The 18,462-nt window shown below is 33.5% G+C and overlaps 1 protein-coding gene across 2 annotated transcripts; it reads left to right on the top strand.

Moving 5' to 3' along the window:
* The first annotated feature begins 503 nt into the window (after nt 1-503).
* LOC106076139 (membrane-associated tyrosine- and threonine-specific cdc2-inhibitory kinase-like) lies at nt 504-17,318 on the top strand. Of its 2 annotated transcripts, none has more exons than XM_056043599.1 (14): nt 504-1,055; nt 5,123-5,276; nt 5,459-5,556; nt 5,743-5,825; nt 5,967-6,092; nt 6,745-6,820; nt 7,356-7,478; nt 10,080-10,281; nt 10,991-11,094; nt 12,193-12,234; nt 12,405-12,522; nt 13,696-13,771; nt 13,884-13,970; nt 14,270-17,318. In XM_056043599.1, the coding sequence occupies exons 1-14, from the start codon at nt 978-980 to the stop codon at nt 14,490-14,492; spliced, it is 1,590 nt and encodes a 529-aa protein (XP_055899574.1). In that variant the 5' UTR covers nt 504-977; the 3' UTR covers nt 14,493-17,318. The 2 variants fall into 2 exon arrangements, with proteins under 2 accessions (XP_055899574.1, XP_055899575.1); XM_056043600.1 differs by having other exon boundaries at nt 507-1,055; nt 5,135-5,276.
* The last annotated feature ends 1,144 nt before the right edge of the window (nt 17,319-18,462 follow it).

Below are 18,462 nucleotides of genomic sequence, written 5' to 3'. Positions count from 1 at the left end.
CAAATATGCTGCATTTGCCTTAATTTAATACTGTAGGCCGTAGGCAAACAAAGGTAAAGAATAATACTAAAGATAACCTAATTAATGATGCGATTTAACAATATGCAAAACTAAATGATAATGTATTAATGATATTGTTCTGTTCCCAGTTTACAGTATATTACAAAGATTTACGATGAATCAGCATTAATTATACTTGCCGTAACCGGCTTCTATCCAATCGCGAACGCGCATTAGGCTGATGTTTGTTTTATTATAAAATAGTAGGCTAGTAAGGCTAATATACCTTTCCGGTAGTAATTTGAAATGGTTTTAACATTTCTTTATTAGACACAAAACGTTTGGACATTTCGCTTTTGGTGACGTCTTGTTTACAGTTAAACCACTTCTGTCCTAGTTATTCTGAACCTATGAATCACCCAGCATCGTTATTTGCATATGACTGACTGCTAAAGGTGTGCCTGGAACGGTGGGGTGTCAGCCTTGATCCAGATCCATTCCGTATCTAGATTAGTTGGCGAGTCCAGGGAGGCAAAACATTTGGGTACTTGAGAAAGGGGGAGGCGCTTAGACCTAAAAAGTTTGGCAGAAAAGCATCTGAGTTGTATTGATCACGTGACTCTATCGTTGTGGTCGTTGTAAAAGGGTACACGGGTGTAAGATAGATATTAGCCTGCAAAATTAAGTTATCTTGCTTGCAGAATCTACATTTCTATGCTTGATTCAGTTTCTTGCTTACTTGTATAGAAGCAAACGTTTGGACTGTGTTAAATCCGTTGAAAATGTGTACTTATTAGTAATTTGAATTCGATATATAAATAGCAACCAATAGGATCACGTGTTTTAGAAAACCGGAAAAAGCGCGAACTGCATCTCCACCGAGTGTACGAGGACCTGTTGTGTTGTTATTATTTTAGTTATGATTTTAATTAAATTTGTGCACACTGTGTTCTACATTTAGGATTATATTGTTTACAATGAGCGAGTCCGCTTTTCCAAGTCCACGGCCAACGCCGAGATTTTATCCTGAACCCCAGACTTTTTCAACTAAAAAGGTTTGTATAATAAACTTTAACTTATAAACAACTTGATTACTTGAACTTGAACTTAACTTAAGTTCTTAACTCTTAACTTCTCATTGAATGATTGAATTCAGAATGTGTTGAATCATTCTCATCAAATCTCATTTCTTCTTCATTCATCATGCTCTATTTTTTTTTTACACTAGAATCTAGACTAGATCATAATCATACAGTGACATACAGTCATAGTGACTACAGTGACAGGAGTGACAAGAGTCACCGTGAAGAGTAGATTAGACTTAGACTACACTACAGTCTACAATTACATGACTAGATTCTACACATCTGATCTACTGTCTAGATTCTAGATCTAGAAGTCTAGACTAGAGTTAGAGTAGACTAGTCTAGAGTTAATGTCTAGAGTAAAGTCTAAGCCTAGATTCTAGATCTAGGCTACACGTAACACTTACTAACACTGCTACACTCAACACTGTACAGAGTGTACAGTTACAGTCGTACTCTTACAGACAGTTTTGAGTTAACATTTTTGTAACTTATTTTAACTTATTTTTAATTTTAGTCTAGATCTAATCTATCTAGATCTAGGTCTATTTTCATTCTATTCTTGCAAAATTACATCTATCTAAATAATAAGATAAGTCTGATAAGATAAGAATCTAGTCTAGAAACTCTAGATAGACTCTGATAGACTCTCTAGAATAGATTACTCCAGTTTTTAAGATACTCAAAGTAACTCATTATCTGCTACTCTAGAGTACTCTAGACCTAGGCCTAGAATCTAGAAACCAAATCAATGAATTAAATTAAAGCAGAGTTGCATACAAGTACTTTTTAAATTAAAAAAACAAGTTGTTCTTGCTAATCATATATTCAATTGATAATGCCTGGACATAGCGGAAATAGACTATTCTTTTTAGACCTACCACGAGATTGTATCGATTTTTTTTTCCACATGCACTGACGCGCGAAGATTTAAATGTTTACTACATCTTACTGATCTAAATAAAGCAGAGTCCTTTTCAATTTTTCAATGTGTCAGTTTCTATGAAGTCTTTAAACTGATTGGGAATTAGTTGATTGATAAGTTCTAATTCATCAAGATTGGATCTAGATCTAGAACTAGGGATATTTTATAATGTCAAGCACCTAGTCTATAATTATAATAGAATTTACGTAAATCTGATTTAGAATTCATATCTAAGTCTAAATAAATATCAAAGTAGATCTACTTATAGATTCAGACTGGCTACTGGCTAGGTCTAGTAGCGCAAGGCTCTAGATAATTAGGATTTCTGCATTTCGTGTATTTTACCTGCTTGAAAGATTTTTAGTATTTCCTGAGTATATCTCTTTATAATTATATTTAGGAAAATATGCATTTGCCCCTCAAAATATACATTTCCAGGTCTGTTAATACACATTTCCGTTTTGGCATGTAGGCATCTCTGATTAAAGTGAAGACTGAATGACAAGCCAGATATTGACATCGCTGTGTTTGAGTTTGAGCAATTAATAGAATGAATAATATAAATCTGGCTAGATTTCTACCTAATATTATAATAATATTTATCTAGATCTATATTCTATGTGCATATAATATTATATAGATAGATCTTTCTAGATCTAGTTAATATGTATATTAGATCTAGTAAAGTACTTTATAATATATATATATATCGATTATAGATCTAGGTCTAGCCATGTTAAAGTGTTAACAAACATAATAAATGATAATGTTACGGGTGGACTCAGAGGCGCCCAAAGGATCCCGAAATTAATTCCAGTCTTCACCAGAATTCGAACCCTGGACCCTGGAAGCCAAGTGCTACCACTCTACCACAGCTCCTCCTTAGAGCTGATATATCTTGATCTTAAAGTTCGTCTTAGTCTTAAATGTAGTAAAGCATGTTGTTGTCTGAGCTCAATGCCAATGGGAAGCAAATTCCAAACCTTTGGTTCATGATTCAATGCACTGGAAACCATAACTTTTGAGGGAGAAACGTGGCACGCTTGTAAGCGTTGAGGGGTTCTCTGAGGGACGTGATCAGTTCACTTGGGTATAAGGGCATTTCTTTATGAAATTATTGTAGTCATGTAGATGAACTGAAAAGGATCAAATCATGGGCCTCTTTGACCACTTTGTAGTCGATTCTTGCATTCACAGGATGCCAATGGCAATGGAGTGTATGCAAGAGAGCTGTTGCAGAGTCATGTCTTGTTTTTCATAGGACTATCTATCTATAGCAAATTTGCTATCGGGTATACCTACTAGCACTGCATTGCAGTAGTCAGGGTGGGAGAGAATGAAAGCTAGATTAGATCTTTATACTCTGTATCTAGATTTAGATCTAGATCTAGCTTAACTGTCTCCTAAAATTCAATGTCTCGTCAAATCAAACCTTCGCAGCTTTTACATATATATCTTAATCTATATTTTTCTAGATCTAGACCAGAATCCAGGTCTAGATTTGAATTATTGTCTATTTTTACTAGAATCTATATCTAGCTAGACCTAGATCTAAGTGTTCTCACAACTTAGACAAAAGACGACATTTGTCCTTTAGACTGATTAAACATAATTATTATAAAAGATGAAAGAACACTTTGTGGATTCTCTCGATGTTAGCAATCCAATAGCTGTGAGAGCTGATGAGTGTTGGCTGCATCAGAGGGTATCATAGCTGTATTATTAATGCTAGATCTAGTTCATACAAGTGTAAGTGCTCCTTTTATCTATATATTCTAGAGTGTAGAGTAGATATCCTACATCTATGTCCTTTCTTACTCTAGACTTCCAGAATCTGACTAGTATTCATTTATATCTAGATAGATAGTCTAAATCTAGAGAAGAAAATAAATCTACGGAATAAATGTCTAAGTAGTTCAAAGAATTAGTTTCAAATTCTTAATATTTAATTTAGTATACATAACAGTGAGTTCTTGTTCTACATTGAGTTTATTAAATGATCCATGTTAAGTAAATCCTGATTCTGGGGAGACATTTCAATATTTGTTGTAGAGAGAACCTTTACTGTTGATGAAAGAAGTTTGGTGCACAAATCAATGTTGAACACTGCAGTTGTCTTTTGTCCTCTCTTTTCATTGGGTAACACAATTGACAAAGTCTTTGGTTTACTTTGATTTGATTTAGGAATTAAGAGGCCTATGGTCTACAGAATCAGGTGCATTAAGATATAAGTAACTGGGTTGTTATTCTCATTGTTTAGGTCTTCATCAGTTTTACTAGTTGATAATCAATATTCTATAGTTTGGGGTTTAAATGTTAACCCACTGACCTTGTGTAAAATGTGACATACTTATCTTTTTTTCTTTCTGCTTCTACAATGCCATACAATTAACAGTTATGCTAAGTATATAATTGTTGGCTGGACCAAAGTAAAAGCGCAGGCCATTTGGGCCATGTTTGTAACTGATCATGTTTTCTATTTGGCCCAACAAGGTTTCCTTGTCTCTGTTATTTTTCTATATATAGTTGTTCACCCCTACAGCGGTAAACCTTTATATATAGAATTTTATGTCTATGTTGTTGTTTTTTAATTTAAAAAATAATTAAAATTCATCTAGTGCATTTTCCAACGCTCTAATACGGGAACAAAATATTTCAATTTAACTTGAAGAGACATCCATAGTTTAGCACAATTGTTTATTTTATTGCTCCTTGCTAGAGATTTTTCTTTGTTCTCTTTTTATTTTCTTGGTTGTCCCTAGTGCATGCCTGTCATGAGTTACTGTAAGTTTTAGGAAATTCTATTTTTTTTATGGTCTAGTAGCTAGGTTTAAGTCCAAAAAGTCTGTTAATATGACTAGTTCAAATCTATTTCATTTTTTTTGCCATGGAAAACATGCATAATTTTTACTACATGAAGCATAATTGTAGCAACTGCTAGAAGTGAGATTTTCCTAATACTCCAAACTAAAAAGTATAGACAGTTGTGGTATAAAACAAATCTATGGTTGGCTCATCACATTTCTAATTATAATTTTTAAGCACCAATAATAATTGGCAATGTTATATATCTGGTTTGAAAGATTAGCAAAAATCATTGAGACACTTGTAGCTTTCTTTTCAGTTGAAACCTGCTGGTACGCCCAGAGACCATCTTCCTCCACGGCCACCTGTCAAAAGTTGCCCGCCATTAAGTCGAGTGTTTCCACGCCGAAACCTAGCTTCACTTCATGCTCAACCAGTGTCATTCAAGAACACAGATAAAAGTATCCTTTGAGTGGCAGGGTTCACCATTCTATTTTTTTAAGATATATTTAGAATTAATATCATTTTTTTTAAAAAAAACTTGTTATATATATGCTTTTCAAATTTAGTGCAATAGAGATGTCTTTCTTTATGTCAAATCAAATGGAATGACTACAGTTATAAACTTAACCAATCCTCTCAGATCTTCTTAGTCCACGATACAATGAAAACTCAAATGATCTGTATTTTGAGCAAATGTTTGAAGATGTTTCACCCATTGGCTATGGATCGTTTGGAGAGGTTAGTTGGTTGTACCACATTTGTTGGTTACCTTTTTATTTGGCTTGGGCCACACATTTAATCCTTTGAATACATGGACATACTTTTTAAAAATTTCACCTTCTCTTGTATAAACTGTAGTCAAGTTTTACTAAACTACAGTAGAGAGTACTTTAAGTAATATTTCTACATTCTTCTTTCCAAAAGGTTTTCAAGTGTAAAAGTAAAGAAGATGGGATATACTATGCTGTGAAAAAATCCAGAGAGCCATTCAAAGGTCAAAGTGACAGGTATTTGATGTGTTATGTATTTAATTTAACTAATACCTGTTTTATATGTATTCTCATAAACCTGGAATGTGTGAACAAACAGCTCCGGGACTTTATTTGTCGATGATTTCCATAAAACATTGAGTGCCTCTTTTGTTGTAGGAAGCGTAAAATGGAAGAAGTAGCCAAGCACGAGACATTACTTCCTCATCCTAATTGTATTAGGTTCTATAAAGCCTGGGAAGAAAGAGGACATCTGTATATCCAGACAGAACTATGTAAAACAAGGTTGGTATTATATATAGTGCACATCTTCTTTGTTTGACTTTAAAAAACAATTTATATACATTTAAGTAAAGAAAGGATAAAGATCCAGCACATTTTTTAAAATAAACATTTCTTTATTGAAAGATACTTTTGGGGCTATATTTTTTCTCTATAATGAAGACTTCAGAGTCTTTAGGATTTATTGTTATAGTTACATAAAGCGTCAATTCAAACATAATCTGTCTTCTTTTTCCAAATTAAAATAACTTTATCATTGTTAAGCTTTACTGAAGGACTACTTAAAGTAAACATTTTGCAAAAATCCAATTAAGTGGGGGAAAAAACACACTATTTCTTACCAATAAGGAAATTAAATGTAGTTGGTTGTTGTACTGGCCATATGACACCTTTGTTAATTGTCAGCCACAGGAAGGAATAAACCCTATGAATCCCAAGGTCCATAAAGAATTTTTTGCCTTTATGTAAAGATGGAAAACAGATGTTTAAATTTAATGCTGACACTTACCTCGAAATCAATACATTGTAAAATATAGCTAAACACTACTAAATGTCACAAAAATGTATGTATTTATATAACTTTTTATATTTTGCATATCAATTTATTTTTGTCATTGCCATTGAAGTGCTTTATGTACTCTCTTGATTTTTCTAGTGTGAGTGAATTTTGTGGGCAGAACCAACACATCAGTGAAGCTTTGATCTGGAACTATATGGTTGATTTGTTAATGGTAAGCAATTCATATTATTAACACTACATTTTCATGCTTGGGTCAAACAAGGCTTGATACCACAGAACAAATGAATTATTTATTTAAAATATAAATGTATGAAAACAAAATAATTCTGATGGAGGCCCTTACAGACTAAAATAATTTATGGGTTGGGAAGTTTTCCAAGTGAAATGGTTGTATTGAATATTGTAAACCTTGTTTCCATCATTATAGCACTACTAGATCTAGTAATTCCCATGGTTACAATAGAATGTTGCTATAAGCATTATGCAGGGGCACGGTGGCTGTAGTTAATCTGTTGGATTCCGAACCTTGGGTCCTGCGTTACAAATCTTTGAGTCCACCTAACTCTAATGGGTACCTTACTTTGGTAGTTCTGCTGGCAACGTGACAACCAGCTCGTTAAAAACACTGGTGAATATAAAGTTAAGTAAAAAAATCTAGGCTATTGTTTAGCTGATGGCGTGTGATAAAGTGTTTAAAATTTATGGTAAATCTTGAGAATTCATCCTGCTCTCTTCTTTGTTCCCAGGCATTGAAACATCTGCATGATCACAACCTTGTTCACATGGACATCAAACCAGAAAATGCTTTCATATCATCTGATGGCATTTGTAAACTTGGTGATTTTGGTCTTGTCATAGATCTGACGAAGGTAACTACAATACTCTTGTCATGGTGTAATTCTTTCAAAAATCAATTTATTAATCCTTAATATATTTTAACTTTTTTAAATTTAAACCTGCCTTTCATTATTTTAATAAAAATAAACGTGGCAGTTTCTATAGTTGAAATGTTTCTATTGAGTTGTTTTTTTTTGTGTCTATTTATGCACACACTAGTGGGTTCTTCTACTAATATACTGAAGTTACCCAATGACCATGTGAAGCTGCTTGAAGTTTTAATATAGTCAAATTCAATCAGGGAATATGAATATAAATCCAACAGTGAAATAAATAACTGACAAAATCATTTTTAAACTGTAGGTATTAATACATAAGGTCGCTTGACTGACATGATTAATAATAATCAATTGACTCATGTTGAACCATTATATCTTGCTTTCTTTTATATTACTTTTAAAAAGACTTTCTGGAAACTGGTGATTCTTGACCTTTTCCTTAGAATATTCTTTCAAATGCTTTGGTCACAGGTCGTTTCTGGGTTGGCATAGTCATGTAAAAGACAGCACTTATTCTTAATTTTCGGGACATTGCCATTGTTCTTTGAATGTTTGTTTTTGCTGTCCAGCATATTTCTTTACAAATTGGTCCAGGTTTTGACTTCAAGCTTTTCTGGACAATTCCAACTATTTTTTTTTTTTTAATTATTCTGACTTAACTCTTTGGCTCCGCACCAACGCACAGGGCGTTGATTTTAAAAAAGGGGAAAAAAGTCGGACCAACGCTGGGGGCATCGGCTATTTCAAATTTATTTTTTTCGTTTCCATTTCTCCGATTCTTGTTTTTTATTGCTTAATTGTTTATCTAGAATAGTTTCCCTTTGCTAAACATCCGGAATTTCCTTCATTTAACGTGTTTTTATTTTGTACGAAGTTTGTAAAGAGATGACATTTATTTTTTCTGTGTGCGTGTTTTTTTTAACATGGATCTTCAACCAAGGCCATATAAATATTTCTTTGATAAAGAAGTATAAGAATTCAGATGACAGTGGTTTTGTTTCATCTGATGGTGATATTGATAAATCTAATTATATAGATCTAGATCTAGTAAATTAATTTATAGGTCTAGACCTAGGCTTAGCCTAGGTCTAGTAATGATGAAGTTTATCAGCTGATGAAACAGCTCCACCCCCAGCTAATGTTCAATGTAGATCTAGAACTAGTTTAGCTGTCTCTACATTATCTAGATCTAAATCTAATCAGATAGATGTAGATCTCTAGATCTATCATCTAAGCACTGAAACAGAACAATTTCAGATTTATTCCACCAAGAAATTGGGTTGTCAACCTAGACTTAGTCAGCACTGCATCTATTGAGATGGAATGTTTTTTTCATTGACAATCACATTGTTGATAGTCTTGTTAGCAAAATAAATAGCTCTGCTGACCATAGGATTAAATGGAACACCCCTGCTAGAATAAGATCCATTTTCATAGAATGGAGACCTATAACTATAAAGAAAGACAGAGTATGTAAACACTTTGGGTCAGGGAGAACGGTTTATGTTTGCGCTGGATGGGAGTCGAACCCACACATTCATATTGACTGCTTCCATGAATATCACAACTAGAAGGAATATTTATATACTAAGTACATGAAGAACTTTAGAAGAAAATACTAAAAATATATATATGCTGTACAGTTGGACTTGTTTTAGGGTAAAAGTGTTTTGTTCCAAGCGTGTTTCTTTTTTTATGGGCTTTTTCGTTAAAGTAGTGACATTGGATTATTAGTTCCAGTTGATTATTTTTTGCATCTATTGCTGTTTCTTCTGTGGTGTTCTGTAAACAAATGGATAAAAATGAGAAAAAAAGCTATTTCAATTCAATTTGAACAATAAATTTCTTTAGACATGCACTTGGATGGATATTTTCAAAGTCAGTTGGTGAGTTTTTCATTTTTAATTTTTATATTCAAAACCCAAAATTACAAAAACAACATAATTTGCAAAATAGAAAACATAAGAAATGGAAAGAGCATCCATTTCTCTTTAATTCTATATCAAGTTTATTATTTTCCAATAATAAATAAAAAAGTTATACAAGTTATATCGAAGCAAAGTAGCGCACTCTGAAATGGCGGAAAAATTAATTCCGTCCAAAAGTGGCAAATAATTCCGAATTAATTCCGGAGTCAAAGAGTTAATCAACCATTTTACTGGTCTTAATTGTGTACCTTAGTAAAACAATTGGGTTCAATGTAAATATATATAGTAGATAATTTATTTATATATTTATCTTTGTGGGAAGCGTGGTCGAGAGGCTAAGTGCGCTTGAACTTGGCTTGTCTTGGCTACCTAGAAGGGGGCTCGAGGTTCGACACCTGAGTGCCTAAAGGCAGCACGGAAAACCAACTCTTAGAAACACACACACCCCCCCCCCCCCCCACCCCCCAACCACTGGTCCACAAATGAGATTGGACCAAAGCGCTCTGAGCATGCTATAAGCATGAAAGTAGCGCTATATAAAAGCTATAATAATATAAAAAAAAAAGTAAAACAATTGGGTTTAATGTAAATATATATAGTAGATAATTTATGAACAGAAGGGAAACATTTTGTGTATATATTCTAGAAAACTGAAGTATCTGATGCCAGTGAGGGAGACCCAAAGTATCTGGCGCCTGAGCTCCTGGAGGGAAAATTCGGCAAACACGCGGACATATTCTCTCTAGGCATGTTTATCTTGGAGATGTTGACAGATCTGGATTTACCCAAAGGTGGAGATGGATGGCATAATCTGCGCGGTGGAAATCTTCCAGAAGACTTTCTAACTGGTGAGAGTTAACACTACAAAATCTGTAATAACAAAAAAATGATTTATTTTTTTTTTTAAATGTGTACCTTCAGGACATTTAGAATAAAAAAGAGGCCTTATAAGCATTTAGTTTCTCAGGTTGGTTGTTGTGTGTACACTTTCATTAGAAGTATTAGTAAAGAAAAAATATATAGTGGAATAATTATATACAACCAGCGTGCAATATAAAAAGTTAAGTAAAGTGACCCTTTCAGACCTTGTGGTCTATAGGGCAGATGATTAAAAGGTAATCTGTTTCTGTGGCCTACAGTTTACGAGGGTGTCATGTGGCCAGCACAACGACCAACTACCTTTACTTTTCCCCAACTAATGTCAGGTACCCATTAGAGCTGGGTGGACTCCAGTGGCGCCCAAAGATCCCGAAATTAAAAATCTCAGGATTCAAACCCCGGTTCGGAAGTCAAAAGTGCTTTACCGCTCATCCACTTAAAAAGCTGAACTAAGCTACAAATGATGAACTCTTACACAAAAGTGAAAAACTGTAACTTCCAATCCAATCCCTTTGTACCGCGTTTGAAATGAATCCTTAACACTGCACTCTACTGCTACATTAGTGCATATTTTTCAATCATTTTTAAAGCTCATGTTTTAACCCGAAACACTGCATTTTATCCCTATTAGAACTAATTAAACTAGTGTCATAACTAATGTATGTTTGTTTTATATAGAGAGGAGCAATGCAATCAAGTCAGTTATCAAACAGATGCTAGACCCAGACTATGAACAGAGACCCACTGTTGATCAAATTTTAGCCATCCCTCAGGTCAGAAATGTAAGTACTTAGAATCAATAGGAAATTGTTCATTTGGAAATAGTCTGAAGAAGAGACAAACTCAAGAATTTTTTTTACATTTTTACCAACTTTACTCTGGTCAAAAGTTAGTACACATTATTTCTCCCACACTCAATCTCTGATCTAGCTGAAATTTTTGCACAATTATTTCTTTTACCTGACAACGCAAGAATCAATACACAAAAATTAACCAATTAGTTAATTAACTGTTGGTAATAGATTATTTTGTTTGGTATTTTGAACAAGGGAAATAGTAATTGACTGAAATAAGCTGAATTAGTCCCCTTTACAGGTTGTCAACTGAGTCTTAGTGAACACAAACCCTAAAAATAGGTCTAGGCTGAAGAAGCAATGAATGACTATACGATCTTCCATGTTCTTAAGCTCTCCACTAGCAGAGTAGTTATCGTTTTGGCTTGGGAAGGCTTGGACCATGAGTTTAAATTCAGGTCATCCCCCCCCCCCCCCCCCCCCCCCCCCCCCCATTTTTTTTAAATATTTTTTTTTATAAATGCTTTTTTATTGTTAGTCTAGATCTATTACAAATTCAATTATAGGACTGATCCAAACTAATTGATACAAGTACACTTAATATAAGCTTTTTTTTTTTTTTTTTTTTTAAATATTGTCTTATTTTATCTCTTAGTCTTCCATTTGAGTAAACCAGCAGTTAAAAAAAGAAATAAGTTAAGAGGGTACTTAGGGGAAGAAAACTGTCAGGGTTTGAATTGAGGACTATATCATGATAACAGCCTGATGCACATATCACATGACTAGGCATCCACTTAGTCACTACCTTTGATCAAATTTTCTTTTTAATGATTATACTTGATTACCATCACTTGACTGGAGTTGGTAGTTGATTCAGATGCCAGTCTACTATTTCTTCATTACATTACTACCATTAGAGCCTTAAGTTATTTGTATAAAAAATAGATTTTTTTTAGGATTCATTACTTTCTTTGTCATTTTACTGGTGTACAAGGCCTCTTTACATTAGAATCATTCAAGCCTGATGTATTTGTTTTGCGATTTAATATTTTTTTAATTCATTACTTTAACTTGCTCATTCTCCAGGTGTACAAGGCAAGGAGGAAACGCTATGTGTTACAAACTTCAGTAAGTTTTTTTGCAATCTTGTCCTTTTGTATTATTTGTGCAATTATTAATGGACACACGCTGGTCTTTTTATTTCTCTTTTGAGTGTAGGGGGTAGGCAGTTTTGTTATTATGTGAAGTTCAAAATAGAATCCTAACCAGTCTTGTTTTGTTTTTTTTTTATTTTTTAGCCTTTAAAGTTTTTAACTGGAGCCTTTCAGACCAATCAGCTATCTTCAACACCAGACAACTCTAACTCTTGCTTGATGAATGGATTCAAGAAAGACTTAGACTCAACTTTCTCAGATGGTAAGTACTATAAAACTGAATCATCAATTGACAGTTTATGCACTTCTTTTTGCATCAGATCTCTTAGACGTTCGCCTAATTAGTTTTATTTATCCCCCATTGATCAAGATGCCATTTTTAAATGAAATTTTTTTTGTCACATCTTGTGATTTGTGAGACATTTGCTCTAAGCATAATTTGGTCTAGCTCTAATCCTTTCATTTTCTTATATCTATGCAAAACATAGTCTAGATCTTGATTCTGTGTGATTGGTTTGTCCATTCAGTATTTGAAACATGCAAATTTTTTAATAAAAAAATTGCAATTAAATTGCATCTCTTGATATACCAATATGGACTTTTACATATGAAGCAGGACAAATTTGTGCTAAATAGTGAAGACATATATTATGTGTACAAATTTGTGCTAAATATTGAAGACATATATTATGTGTACACATTTTTTTTACCAGAGATATTGGATTCTAGTTTGTTATTGTATTACATCATCAGTTCATGTCAAAATTGTTTGCGTTTTAACATTGCTCAGAAAGAATGTGGCTTTATCTTTTTGTGCTTATAAGATGGAACTTTAGAATGTTACTATACTAGAATAATTCATGGAAGATACTGCCACATTATCAAAATCCAACTTAGTGTTGAGAGAGAATCATCTGTGATTAAAGACTTCTGTGAAGAATACTGTAAAAGTTCTTAAGTGGTGAAACTTTTGCATCCTAAGTATTAGCAGTGAATATAAGCTTAAAATCTCAATATTCATAAATAAATCTACAAGGCTAGTCACAAGTACACTCCAATGAATGTCATCAACTCAAAGCTTCATTTATTTCAAGAGGAATGCAAAAAAAAAAATCTTTTATACGTTCATTTGATCAGTACACAAGCAAGAATGTCATTGTCGTTGTTCATTTCTTTCCTGCAATTTCAGAGATTGTGAAGGTTGTGCATTACATTTTCAGGGTTTATAAAAACAGAGCTTGAATTCCAGGATTTAATTGAAGAATAAATGGCGCTTATGCATTGAAAAAAAAATTCTCAATAGAAATTTAGGGTAACACTGGGTTGCTGCTGTTGTAAGAGAACAGAAACAGTGGAATAGAGTTTTATGCTTATAGTGGGTAGACAGTTCATTATACGTTGAAAAAATAATTTCATTACTCTTGTCAACTTCCAGATGACATAATGGATGATCACGGATCACGTAACAACTCAGATTTGCTCAATTCATCAGACGAGTTCCTAATGCCAAAGTAAGTTTTTGGAGTTTCCTTCACTAGAAAGCTGAATAGTTAGAAATATAGTTTACTTTGATTCTCTTGACAGTTGTTGAATATGACACTAAAATATTTTTATTTTTTTTAGTAACCCTCCACCAAGACGTGCATACACAACACCATCTATTCGTAGACGACCAGCTTCTTCAATTTTAAATGGATCGCCCATTAAAAGGTAATTATTTTTTTTAAATGAGTATATTTGTGTTTGAGTATCAGAATGTAATTAAATAACACTAGTTCAGGAGCTCATGTTTAAAATAGTTTACTTTTATATTAAATTGGAAAGGTCTTGCTAATTATACTTTTGACAAGATTCAAATCATTTTTTTGTTCATTATGAACTTTGTGTAAATTCAATATTTGATTGGTACCTGTTAGTACTGAATTAGGCGCTGTCATTATCTTGTAACAAAACAAATACAGCCATTTGAAAATAAAATTTAAAAGATAATCTTTTGTTGACTGTTTCAGACTTTTGTTCACTGAGTGTCCTCCCAGTACACCATCAACTGGCCACCCTTCCCCTCTCAGCAGCGAGGCACGCAGCTCCCCTGATGGGGATGACCGTTCAGGCACTCCCCCGCCGATATCTTCCATTGCCAAAATGGACTGGGACGAGCCCAAGCCTGGAATTGAGCCTAAGAACCTCCTGGCCATGTTTCAGGATGCCAGTGACGACGATGAAGATAACTGATGAGATAGCAAATGTTGGTCCAGCTTTTTGTGTTGTGCATACAGCTCTCAAATTGGGAGGATTTCTTCATTGACTGTGTCTTTCATGAGGATGTACAAAATTGATCATTCAAAATATTTATAACACTTCAAAAGGTAACTTACTTAAGGGGCCACAGTTCATAATTTTTCAAAACTTTTTACACTTTTGTATCATGTTACCTGTTTTTGGTCAGTATTTTTTTGTTTTGTCATTTTGAATGTTTCAATAGGCTCAACTATTTGGGGAATTTTTTTTTTTTTTTTTTTTTATTACCTTAAAAAAATGAACAAGTTGACTATATAGTTTTTTGTTTAAATCCCCCATCTGAAGGATATATTTAGAAAATACTTTTGTTTCATATTATACCGTTTTGTATAAGATGGTAGGTTTTAGTTGTTCCTATTTCTAGTTTCTTTCTCTGTACAAATGCTGTAATTCATGTAGATTATTTGAGCCTGATGTATATATTTTGTAATAATGTTCCTAAAAAAATGCAACTGAAGCAAAAAAAAAAAAGTGCCTTTTTAAACCAACAAAATTCATTACATGAAATTCTTTGTATATTATGTATGTGACAGAACAAATTTTATAATGTACATTTTGTTATTCGCCTTTTCACTTGTATTATATGATAGAAGTACTTAAAGCTAAATGTTCTTACAAATATAGAAGTACTTATAGCTAAATGTTCTTACAGAATGTTCAAGATTATTTGATGTGAGCTTGGAACTAATGGCTTGAGAGTGTTTGTATGAAAGATTTGTTGTTGGCTTTAAGCCTTGCACCAAAGAAAAGTTCTAGGCTGTTCAACGTACAGCTATTGATGCTTGGCTTTTTCTTTGGTTTTCTTGATTGTTGTCAGCATTTGATTTATTTGTATTAACCTTTAATTTTGCTCCATTTTTAAAGTCTTTTGTTACAATGTCTTATTGCTTCAACAAATCTATGCTATATTCTTCGTCTTTTAAACAGATTTATTATAAAGTTGATGGCAAGGTGGCACCCCTGTAGGTTTTTTTTTGGTGTGCCTGATCAGATCCAGAAAATTGCATTTAATGACTAAACCACTAAGATGTTCCACATGTACAGCAGCTTGATAGCATTCGATTCGTATTTTGTGTTGCGTAAGCTTTGATATTGTTTCCCCCCCACCAGACTGTGTTCAGATGCATGTGAACAAATAATTTAGCTATTGCTTTTATTTCTGTCTTTTGTGTGTCCAGAGATTTAGTTACATACAGGTGCTGATGCAAACTTGAGGAATACATTTTTTTATATATATATATATTATTTTTATGGATTTTAGTTTATTATGTTTTGTTGTGAAGCCTTGGGTTTGAGTTTAGGCACATCCGGCACGATTTAGGCCATGTTGTGCCCGTAATCCTTGTGAAGCCTTGGTGTTTTCTTCACAGTGCCCTCTAGTTTTCCAATACGTGTGGCTATGTAGTTAAGTGTTTAAGTGTCATAAATCCATACCCTGATTATGCCCAGTCAGCTTGAATGGGTAACTCATCTCTGAGAGATAACATTTAGAGCAGGTTGTTGTGCTGGTCACATGACCACCTTACTGGCCTTCACCTCAGAAAAGTGGATCACTAAGCTTGAATAAAAAGATTTTTTTTTCTTTTTCTGTTTTTTTTTTTTTTTTTTAACTATTTTCAACAAATTTACTTATGTGTTTATGGAGAAACTGAGTTTATGGGTCAAGTTGTTTTAATTTGAAAGGTTTATGTAATGGATATTTGTTTTGTTTTATTTCTGTGTTGTCCAACCTCAAGTTTTCTTTGACATAGGGATCATTATGAGTATGTTTTGTTATGATACTGTGTTGAAATAGATGTCATTTAAACTTGCTGGTTTGTTATGATACTGTGTTGAAATAGATGTCATTTAAACTTGCCCAACTCAACACCACATTATATGTTCTACTCTTAGTTTTTTGGTCATTTTGACCTGGGTTTGTGTAAACTCCACTTGTTCAAATTTTATGGTCATTGAAACACCACGTTTTCAACTTTTTGTACATTTGATATATAAACATTAAAAATAATGCATTTTCTTTCTAAAGTATTTGTTCCATGCCAATGCCCCTATACTGTAGTGAATGCTTAGCTTCTGAACTGATGGTCCTAAGTTTGCATCCTGGGTATTTACTTGGTTTTGTGTTGGTTGTTCCTGATTCCCCACCCAGTTGAAAATGGTTCTTGATGTGTTGAGGAACGTGAAGGCTGTTGTGGTCATAGTGAACTGTACTTCACCTGGCCTAAGATGTTTTGATAATAACCCAGTGTGAGCTTTGTTGAATGGACTCATTGTTGACACATCTGTGATGGTTAGTTCAGTGGTGTTCAGCCATTGGTAGAATGTACTTGATATGGGGGACAGAATCTACTGAATGGTTGGGGAGCACTGGGTTAGCATGTCTCTGAAATCAAATCTTCAAACCTTGCTTTCATATCAAAATATTCCCTAATCTAATCAAAAAAAACTTTTAATGCTATTTGCACCATCTGTATATCTGTACCTAAATGTTATTATGTAATTTTAATATAAAATGGCAAAGAATATAAAAAGTGCCTTAAATCCATTTTAGTTACAAACATTTTCACTTTGTATTGGAATTCTTTGTAGAACTTTGTGTCACTGTTATAGAAAGTTCATTTTTGATCTGCATTGTTCACTCTTATTCTATATTTTAAATATGTTTCTTACAGCAGATCATGTGTAGGTTAATTTGTCTGAATTTTTAAATTGGTTATCTGATGTAAAGTTTTGATAATTAAAGTTAAGGATTGAAATTTACACATTTGTTTGTTTGTGTTCAATAAAATGTTTTATTTGGGGGTACTCTTCAAGACCCTGTGTAACTGAAAATGTGAGATTACTTTGCAGTTAAAAGCCTGCCTGGTTGTGTGGTTTGGGCTCCAGACGGTTGTTTTAATGGCCCTGGGTTCAAAATGCACTTGACTTGCTGACATCACCAGCATATCTGGGCTAGTAATCTTGTGAAAGTTTGAAGGAAAGAATCAGTTGTGGAAAAAATAAGATCAGCATCTTAAGTGAAAGTACTTTGACCCCAATTTAGAGTCTACAATTTTTTTTTTTTCATCTCAGAGCTAAATAAAAAAAAAGTTAGCGGTTTATATAGAATCTACAAGTTGAATTAGCTGCAGTTAGATAAGCCCACATTGTATATGTAGGACGTAATTATCATCTTCTTTTTTGACAATAAGGTGTCAAGAACTAATAGCTTCTAATACAATAAGTGAAGATAGATTTTAAAATTTTAAGTAATGAAAACTTAAGCTTAGGTTGCTAAATATTCATGGAGTGTAGACAAAAAATGACCAATTATATCTTAAGTTAACTACTAGAAAAATAATTAATCTCAAACAGTTACAATTGTAGCAAATATAAAAAGTTCCTTTTTACAAATAATTTTTGAGGTCCATGTTGCTGTTTCTGTGGTCAGTGAGCACACAGCAAAATAATCTACTGACTTGACTTTCCCCACCATGTCATGTACAGAGAGACAAAATTCAGAACTAAAAATCTTGACATTACAACTAGAATTCAATGTCTTAATGACTTACAAAGACCTAGTTCCTCCTGTCCCAAAAGAGGGCATGCTGTCTTCACAGAGATCAGTTGCCAGCAATGTTTACAGCTTATTTCCAACTAGCGGCCACTGCTTTTAGGTCATCAATGAAGGTACAACGCCATGTTGCCATATTCTACGTAGACATCCCTTTGATATTTTTATTTCACCTCCATTTTATTGATGTTTTGGAGAAAGTTTTTCAATTTGACTAGACATGACCCACAAACCTCATGCAGCATTCAGTTACAACTTCATTAGACGGGCCTGAGTGCCCATTGGGCAGAGGATTTCACTGCTGGTGACATGAAACACTTACATTCCAAAGTTAAATATATTCCAATGTTA

The sequence above is a fragment of the Biomphalaria glabrata genome, chromosome 10, assembly GCF_947242115.1.
Source record: "Biomphalaria glabrata chromosome 10, xgBioGlab47.1, whole genome shotgun sequence".
Lineage (NCBI taxonomy): Eukaryota > Metazoa > Mollusca > Gastropoda > Planorbidae > Biomphalaria > Biomphalaria glabrata.
Note: the sequence above shows the minus strand (reverse complement) of the source record. Positions and strands in the feature narration are given on the sequence as shown.

What these genes read in the sequence shown, in the direction of transcription:
- LOC106076139 (XM_056043599.1), top strand. Translation starts at nt 978, where the DNA reads ATGAGCGAGTCCGCTTTTCCAAGTCCACGGCCAACGCCGAGATTTTAT. An exon ending in CCATCCCTCAGGTCAGAAAT is followed by an intron (nt 11,095 to 12,192) that starts GTAAGTACTTAG and finishes CTCATTCTCCAG; the next exon opens with GTGTACAAGGCAAGGAGGAA. An exon ending in GCTATGTGTTACAAACTTCA is followed by an intron (nt 12,235 to 12,404) that starts GTAAGTTTTTTT and finishes TTTATTTTTTAG; the next exon opens with CCTTTAAAGTTTTTAACTGG.